Source organism: Pyrus communis, chromosome 6 (assembly GCF_963583255.1).
Source record: "Pyrus communis chromosome 6, drPyrComm1.1, whole genome shotgun sequence".
Lineage (NCBI taxonomy): Eukaryota > Viridiplantae > Streptophyta > Magnoliopsida > Rosales > Rosaceae > Pyrus > Pyrus communis.
The window spans coordinates 5,736,855-5,746,716 of record NC_084808.1 but is presented as its reverse complement, the minus strand read 5'-3'; the positions used below and the strand labels follow the sequence as shown (position 1 = coordinate 5,746,716).

Here is a 9,862-nt window from a genome sequence, read left to right as displayed (position 1 = left end):
ACATATTTGCTACAAATGATTGACCTAACGACCTTAGTTTTATTTTTTTTTTTGCAAAGATGATCTTTACAATGTGATTCATAGTATGAACGGTTCTGATCATAAATACAAAGCTCTGTGATTAAAACAGTAAGAGTTTTGAGTATGAATTCTTTTAATTATTAATGCAGTGGGGGCCTTTCTTTTAATTAGTTTCCATTTTTGTATCCTTTTCTCACACTCCATCTCTCTCTCTCTCTCTCTCTCTCTCTCTCTCTCTCTCTCTCTCATTTTTTTTATTTTTTTATTTTTATTTGAGAACATGGAATAGCATTCCAGGGCACAGAGGCCAAAAAGGAAACAAGAGAGCCTACAAAGAGGCAAACAACTAGCCAGAGAAGCTAGGAAGGCAATGAAAGGAGCTATCACCAGAGACACTTCAACCAAGTGAAAGCGTCACCCCTTACACTGCCACCCACAACTAACAAGGACATGGGAGACCAGCATTGTTCAAAACAAAAACCAGCGAAGATGGGAGCCTATTAACCCAAACAACATCACATAGCTCCGCACAATCCCGCGACGTAAGAACATCCACCGCCATGTTGGCTGATCTTGGAACCCAAGACCAGGGACAATTCTGGAAGGTTTCCCCCAATTTTTTTACCCTTGTTAAAAGAAGGAAAAGCCTCCCAACTACCATTATCAAGAGAACCCGTGAGGCGAGAGATAGTCTCGAGGGAATCCGATTCCAGAATTACCTCAGAAAGGCCCAGCGAAGCACCCAATTTGCATCCGCGCAGAAGCGCCAAAGCTTCGGCAGCAGCAGCATTGGGAGCCCTGATAGAGTACCGCGCTACAGCAATGAAACACGCCTCAACATCCCTTATCACCGCACCCACGAACCCTGACATCGTCAACTTGTACCAGCTGGCATCGACATTAATTTTTGTATAAGGGGAAGGAGGTGGAAGGAAACCAACGGGGAACCAGACCTGATGCCTGGCCGACATTCACCCGCACTCCAATGTCCACATTACTTCTGATTGCAGCCAAGAAAGATCCCACCATATTAGATATGGCCAAAACAACTTTTGTAGGGTTGATTCTCGCATGGTTAAACACAAAATCACACCGAACTTTCCAAATGAACCAACAAGTAAAAGCTACATTCGTTTGAACCCACAACCAGTCGGCAGAAGTAGCAGTAGTAGAGATAAAAATAGCCTGCAACCAACGTATCCATGAGCTAATAGCAGACCTATTAATTTTATAACTCAAAACCCCTCCAAACCAAACAGATTGGACCCACGGGCAGAGGAGTAAAATGTGTTCAGTGGTTTTATCCTCATAAAGACAAATAGGGCAGGTGGGGGAAGTGGAAGACCGTCGCATGAAAAGATTAGCATTAGTTGCAAGGGCATTATGAAGAGAATTCCATAAAAAGTGGCGAATCTTTGGTGGCACCTCAGCAGCAAACACCCATGGAGAAGCTTCCGACAGTAAAGTGCTCTCAAGAACTCTGGTTTGGCCTTCTCATCTCCTTGGCTTTGTGCATTGTTTTTCTTTCCTTTGATTACTCTACTTTCTCCAGTCTCAATCTTTTGCTCAACAAACAAGTCGACCCAATTGGGGTTTCGAACAACTCTGTCACAGATTCATCATGCTTTGGTCGTTACGTTTATATGCACGACGATCTTCCTGAAATATTTAACTCCGACTTGGTAAAAAACTGTAAATTTCTCACCAGGGGAACTGACAAGCCAAATTTATGTACCTACTTTGAGAATTATGGTTTCGGTCCCGAAATCGAAAACTCGGAAGGGGTTTTGTCTAACAAGAGTTGGTTTTCCACGAACCAGTTCTTGCTGGAGTTCATATTCCACAACGAGATGAAGCACTACAAGTGTCTGACGAAAGTCTCCAGTCAGGCTTCGGCGGTTTATGTCCCGTTTTATGCCGGTCTTGATGCGACCCTCCATCTGTGGGCTTCTAATATCACGGTTAGAGACGCTTCGGCGAAACAACTTGTTAGTTGGCTGGCAAGAAAACCCAAGTGGGCGAAAATGTGGGGGAGGGACCATTTCTTGGTTGCCGGGAGAATTTCTTGGGACTTCAGGAGGCAGACAGATGATGTTTCGGATTGGGGTAGTAAGCTCAGGTGGTTGCCTGAGTCTATGAACATGACTATGTTGTCGGTCGAAGGAAGCTCTTGGAACAATGACATTGCTATACCTTATCCGACAAATTTTCATCCCGCGGAGGATGTTGATTTGGTTCAATGGCAGAGCAGAATGAGGAAACTAGAAAGGCCTTACTTGTTCACTTTTGCTGGGGCACCGAGGCCTGACCAGCAGAGTTCAATTCAAGGGAAGATTATTGATCAGTGCGTAGCTTCGAGTAGATGCAAGTTGATAGATTGCAGTTTGGGTGGTAACATAGATTGTGACAACCCGTTGAGTGTTATGAGGGTGTTTCAGAGCTCAGTTTATTGCTTGCAGCCTGGAGGGGATTCATACACCAGGAGATCAACTTTTGATTCTATTCTGGCAGGTTGTATTCCGGTTTTCTTTCACCATGGTGCTGCTTATTCCCAATATTTGTGGCATTTGCCAAAGAATCATAGCAGCTACTCCGTGTATATTCCGGTGAGGGTGGCAGATGATATGCCAAGAAGCATTGAGGAAATCTTGCTTGGAATTTCAAAGGAGAAAGAATTGACCATTAGAGAGGAGGTTGTAAGGCTAATACCGAATCTGGTATGTGCGGATCCCAGGTCTAGATTAGAGACTGAGGACGCATTCGATTTAGCCATCAAGGGAATTCTTGACAGGATTAAGGATGTAAGGAAGGCGATTAGGGAAGGGAATGATCTGAGTATTGGTTTCACAGATGAGGATAGCTACAAGTACACGTTTCATAAAAAACAAGAATAAACTTGATTGGATTCAATTGTTCTTTCTGTTTGAAAAACAAAATGAGATAGAAGAGGAGGTGCAGGGTATACAATTGCAATTTGCGTGTGGAAAGATTCGAAACTAGATGAAACAGTGCCAGTTCTTGCTTTCCAGGTCATTACTGCAGCTGCGAAACGATTATCAAAGAAAGATAGAAAGCAAAATGTTATGTTAGAGGTTCCTATTTCATGCTTCTCCTTCAGAACATGTACCTATATAGCACAATTATAAATTAAAGACGCAATGTTTTTTGAACAATTCTTTGAATTATCTTGGTTGTTGATTGATGTGGATTGCACTTGTATACATGTTCTTTGTGCCATGTGCTGTGATTTTAACAGCCAGCTTTTCTCTTTTCTTGTTTCTGTCTGTCAAACGATAAGTTTTATTGAATTATAGACGAATAGAGACGTTTCAATCAGTTTCACTTTGGCATGTTCAACCCCAACCACCGATAACGACGTCATCCAACCACCAATAATGACCTCTACGACGGAAAACATGCTACACAAGTGCAGGTGGGCGGAGCAGATAAAAACACCACAGTGGTGTCTCATATTTCAGGAATGGCATCTCAGTGTATTACTTTACTTAATGAGGAAGAAATTACATCTCAGTGTATTTACACTTTACAGATAAAGCTTAGTAACTAATCACATCTAATTAACTAACTAAACTGGGATTAGTTACAATGTTTACAACCATATGACAGCTATACAAACTAACTGAACTAATTAGATGTCCCTTTACACCCCCTCAAGCTAAACAGAGGATCACCAAGAGAACGCTTGGATCAGAGATATTTGAACCGAGCTTTGGACGAGGATTTTGTAGGAATGTCTGCAATCTAGTGATGTGTACTCGCATATAAAACTTGGAGTAAAATGGCTAGGATAAGCTCATGAATATAGTGATAGCCTATTTCCACATGTTTCGTGTGAGCTTTAAACACATGATTAGATGCTAAGAGAATTGTAGAAACATTATCACACTAAAGCTAGGGAACTTGAGTAAGGGGAAAGGCAATTTCTCTGAAGATTTTACAAATCCGTGTTAGTTCAGTAGTAGTGAGGGCTAAAGACCTATGTTCAACTTTATTTGATGAACGAGCAATAGTATGTTGCTTCTTTGCACTCCAACTAATGATATTAGTGCCTAAGTAAACACAGTACCCACTTGTAGACTTCTTGTCAAAGACACATCCAACCCAATCTGCATCAGAGAAGGCATTTAAATTCAAGGAAATTTTTCTAAACCACAAGCCTTGATTTACATAGCCCTTTAAAAATCTCATATTTCTTTTCACTGCTTGAAAATGTGTCTCGTAGACAATGAAGAAACTGACACACTTGGTTGACTGCAAAGAAAGATTTGGTCTAATCAACTAAAGAGCTCCAACAATTGATCTATATTCCTATGGATCAAACAATAAAGTGCCAGTGCGATCCAATTTTTTAGTACCAAGAGGAGTAGAACAGGGTTTACAACCTTCCATATGAGTTTTAACCAGGAGATCCAAATCATACTTGCCTTGAGAAAGAAAAAAAATACCTTCCCTTGATTTGTGAACTTCCAAACCAAGAAAGCCACAAATAATGAGCAGTCAAATTGAGAATTTGAGAAGCCAAAGACTAAGCAATGTAGTGAACAACTTGTCATACCATGCACAAGTGGCTTGCTTTAAGCAATATAGGGATTTATTTAATTTTTTTTTTTTTGAAGAACTGGGATTTATTTAATTTGCACATAAAAGAGGGCTGAGAAGAGTCAATAGAACGTGCAAGTTGCTGCATGTAGACACCTTTTTTCAAAGTTCCATGGAGAATGCATTCTGATATCAAGTTGATTGATGAACCAGTAATATTGAACTGTAGGAGTGAGCAAAATTTTAATAGTTAAAGGTTTTGCAACAGGACTGAATGTCTCTTTAAAACCAATACCTTTATACTGATGGAAGCCCTTAGCTATAAGCTTTGTATCTATAAGTTGAACCATTTGCCTTTCTTTTGATTCTAAAGACCCATTTACAGCTAACTAAGTTTTGATATAAAGATGGAGAACAAGAGTCCAGGTACTAGTGGTTTTGAGTAGACCTGGCATTTTCAACCCGATCTGTTAACCCAACCCGTTAAAATTAGTATTCGGATGAGTGATAAACGGGTCAGGTGGTTAATGAGTCAACCCGTTAAAATTAGTGCAAATGATGCTTTCTTTGTGTGATTGGATTGGAGATTTTGGATTTCTAGGGTTTTTTTTTTGCTGCTCTCTCAAATCTCAATTTCCTTACTTTATTTCTTGATGATCATTAAATTACGTGACTTAATTGGCATATGTTGTGTTTTTTTCTCGTTAACTAGATTGTTTATACTATTTGGTTAACTGGGTTTCAATGATATAAGCCACATGTGCATGTATTGTGGGAGACTATGGAGGCTTATCTTCTACATTCTCTGAAAATTTATGTGTTGTCACTTGCATTCTCGTTAATTGGATTGTTTATGCTATTTAGTTTTTATTGGCAAAAATCGTGCTATTTAGTTTGGACTGTAACTAGATAAGCCAAAGGAGTAGAACTTGAGTCGCAGAAACTGATTGAAAAAATGCATTCTACATCAATTGATAGCATGCCATTTCCTTAAAGACATTAATGTTTTCATCATCAAGATTCTTGTATTCTTCTTTTCGTTTTTTGGATGGTGTATTGACATGTATTAGGATCTCTCTTTGAGTATAGTAGTGTTTTCGTTTCTGCTCTCAAATTGCATCTCAGGTTGCTTTTCAGAAAACTAGTAGCCTTGGTGGTATTTTGGTCTTCAACATTTTGCTTTTAAGATAAGGATCTGCAATTGGATATCTCCATAATTACAACTGATTTTAGGCTATCGGATTTTCACACAACAGTTTCATCGTAATGGGGGATTATTAAGTTCAATCTTGAATGTTAAGTTTAATGTCTTATCAATCTTTTCCACATGATTTCACTCAAAATTCTCACTGCTTAAGTAGAATCACTCAAAATGCTTCTGCAACAAGAAATAAATTATGTAGAGTTTTCAATTTTCTTGAACATGTCCCATGATTTCAGTTTTGATCCCGTGATATGATTCTACACATAACCTCACTCAAAATTCTTACTACTTGAGCAGAATCAAGACTAGCATCTGTATACTCTTGAATGTTAACTGTTAAGTTTGATGTCTACCATACATTTTGCAAAATGGCTTTTCAGTTTTCACCATTATCTTTTTTTTTTTCCCCATTTTTTACTCCTTACTTTTCATCTAAATTTTATGATTGCAGAAACCTAGGCATTCACTGAATTTACTGCAGCACCATATTTAACCCATTTTGGTTAATCATAATTTCATAACCGCATAATGCTCGCACATGCTAAGCTTCTTACTGCCATGAACAGTAGAACGGCTATTCCATTTATCAATTTCTCAATTTGCTTAGCTACTACTTTCCTGTCCATTTACACAGTTTATTCATTTATGGTTAGTGCAGATGGATATTGATGAAGAGGACACCAAGTCCGTCAAAAAGAAAGGCTAAAGGTATACAAGTAGGTAAGATACGTCACAAGAGATCACGTGTTTGGACTTTGTTTGAAGAATTGCCTATTGGTCCTGATAATAAACAACATGCGAAGTGTAAAAACTGTGGAATGGTTTACGTATGTGATAGTAATTGCAGGACGAAAAACCTATTAAATCATATGGATTCGTGTAGTAAAAAGCATCACATTGATATGAAGAAATCTTAAGTTGGATTGCGTTCTCCTCAGTTTTACCATATTAGTTTTTGTGAGCTATTGATTGAGGCTATAGTTAAGCATGATTTGCCTTTTAGGTTTGTTGAATATGAGGGCATTAGAACTTTGTTTAATATCTCCTGATATCAAACTGCCCTGTAGAAATACCATTAAGAAACATGTGTTGATGATGTTTGAAGATGAAAAGATAAGGCTTCGAGATTGGTTAAATACAATTGAAGAATATGTATGACATTTGACCTATGGTCTTCTACTGCAACTGATCGATATCTCACGCTCACAGCTCACTTTGTTGACAAAGAATGGAAAATGCACAAAAGAATTTTAAATTTTTGTCATATGTCTCCTCCACATACCAGGGTTGCTTTGTCTGAAAAAATTTACGCTTTATTAGTTGAGTGGGGGATTGAAAAGAAACTGTTTTCCATTACTTTGGATAATGCCTCTGCAAATGATTGTTCTATTGAGCTATTGAAGAAACAATTAAATTTTAGAGGTTTGCTATTAATGGATGGAAAGTTCTTTCATGTTTGTTGTTGTGCTCACATCCTAAACTTGATAGTCCATGCTGGACTAAAGGAAATTTATGGATCAGTGATGAAAGTTCGTGAGTGCATCAAATATATAAAGTGTTCAGAAGGGAGAAAAAATAAGTTTTTTTGCTTGCGTTGCACAAGTAGGGTTGGCAGGTAGTAAAAAAGGGTTGAGACAAGATGTTCCTACTAGATGGAATTCAACATATACAATGTTTGATAGTGTTATTTTCTATCGTCGTGGTTTTCTCAATTTGGCGCTTGTTGATTCTAATTGTAGTTCATGTCCTTCCTTGGAAGAGTAGGATAAAATAGAGAAGATTTCCAATTTCTTGGGGTATTTTCATGAAGTTACTTGCTTATTTTCTGAGACAAATTACCCTAAATCAAACTTGTTCTTCCCAAAAGTGTTCAAAGTCCATTATTGTATTCAAGATGCTATGGAAGATTGTGATAATTTCATGAGACAGATGGGGAGTTATATGAATTTGAAGTTTGAAAAGTATTGGTCAGAGTATAGTTTGATCCTTGCCATTGCGGTAATTCTTGATCCTCGGTATAAATTGCAATTTGTAGAATGGGGTTATGACAAGCTTTATGGTAAGGAGTCAAGAGAGTTGAAGGATGTTAGTGGCACATTGTTTGCACTCTTTGGTCGTTACATGGACAAGTTCTCTCATCTTCTTGTATCCAACCTAGTTAAGCAAACTCTTAGTCAAATAAAAGTTGGAGACAAACTTTTTGAGGTAGTATTTATATTTGTTATTCCTCTTTTTATACTTTTTATACACATCTTTATATTGTACGTTGATGTCTTTGTTTCTATTTTGTTTTTATATGTAGGAATTTGATAATATTTACCAAGATGGGTCAACTTAAACTGAAAAAACTAAATTACATCTATATCTTGAAGAAAAAAGACTCGATGGAAAACAAGAGTTGGATATTCTTTCATGGTGGAAACTGGAGCAATTTCGTTATCCCGTACTTTCTCGTATGGCTTCTGATGTGTTAACAATTCCTATCTCAACTGTTGCCTCAGAATCAGCATTTAGTATTAGTGGTATGGTGCTTGATGAATATCGAAGTTCTTTGTTGCTTGAAATCGTTCAAGCCTTGCTATGTACTCGAGATTGGCTTTTTGACAAAGAAGGTAAATTTTATATTACTTTGTATTTTTGTTTTTCCTCATATAATAGGTTATAATTGTTTTCCTTTTTTCCTTTTATGTTTAGCTTTAGAGAAAGAGGGTGCTGACTTGGAAGAACTCATTGAAGAAATTTTTGACATGAGCCTTAACAAAAACTTGGGACAATGCTCCAATAGTATTAGTCTTCATTAAGCATAGTATATATTTTAACTTGTTCTTTTAAAGATATTTTCTATGATGTTTAATAATTAGGATAGATTGCACAGTTAAGCGAGTAGCGCACGAGAACAATCCCATGATGAGTGACACACTAGGAAGTTCTCGTGTGAGTTCCCAGAAACAAAACTGTGAAGGTGTGGTGGGGGCCCAAAGCAGACAATATCGTGCTACGGTGGTGGAGTCGAGCCCAGGATATGGTGGGGGCCCGGGTCAGGATGTGACAATTTGGTATCAGAGCCTAACCCTAGCCGCGTGTGTGCCAACGAGGACGTCAGGCCCCTAAGGAGGGTGGATTGTTAGATCCCACATCGCCCAGGGGAGTGAACCTTATATGTACATTCTCATCTCTACCTAGCACGAGGCTTTTTGGGAGCTCACTAGCTTCGAAGTTCATCAGAACTCCGAAGTTAAGCGAGTAGCACGTGAGAGCAATCCCATGATGGGTGGCCCGCTGGGAAGTTTTCGTGTGAGTTCCCAGAAACAAAACCGTGAGGGTGTGGTTGGGGCCTAAAGCGGACAATATTGTGCTACGGTGATGGAGTTGAGCCTGGGATGTGGTGGGGGCCCGGCTCAGGATGTGACAAATGGAAATTTCTCTTGTCAAGGAAAAATAGTTCCAATTTAGTCCCTTGCATAATTTTATTACGTCTCTCCTTGCTCTCTAACTGAAAATTTTAAACCATAAAGGTGAATGGTGAAGGCAAAAAAGCAGCGGAGGATGCAATGCAAGAAGAATGTAACATCCCACATCGCCCAGGGGAGTGATCCTTAAATGTATATTCACATCTCTACCTAGCACGAGGCCTTTTGGGAGCTCACTGGCTTCGGGTTCCGTAGGAACTCCGAAGTTAAGCGAGAAGAGGGCTAGAGCAATCCCATGATGGGTGACCCACTGGGAAGTTGCTCGTGAGTTCCCAAAAATAAAACCGTGAGGGAATGGTAAGCCCAAAGCGGACAATATCGTGCTACGGTGGTGGAGCGGGCCCGGGAAGTGATCCGCCCCGGGCGGGGATGTGACAAATTTGGTATCAGAGCCTAACCCTGGTCGCGTGTTTGCCGACGAGGACGTCGGGCCCCTAAGGGGGGTGGATTGTGACATCCCACATCGCCCAGGGGAGTGATCCTTATATGTATATTCCCATCCCTACCTAGCACGAGGCTTTTTGGGAGCTCACCGGCTTCGGATTCCGTAGGAACTCCGAAGTTAAGCGAGAAAGGGGCTTGAGCAATCCCATGATGGGTGACCCAC

General features: G+C 39.4%; 1 protein-coding gene across 1 annotated transcript; it reads left to right on the top strand.

Moving 5' to 3' along the window:
- Positions 1–327: 327 nt before the first annotated feature.
- Positions 328–3,095, top strand: LOC137738324 (probable xyloglucan galactosyltransferase GT14). The gene has a single exon (XM_068477962.1). It carries the CDS (start codon positions 1,464–1,466, stop codon positions 2,913–2,915), a length of 1,452 nt encoding a protein of 483 aa, XP_068334063.1. The 5' UTR covers positions 328–1,463; the 3' UTR covers positions 2,916–3,095.
- The last annotated feature ends 6,767 nt before the right edge of the window (positions 3,096–9,862 follow it).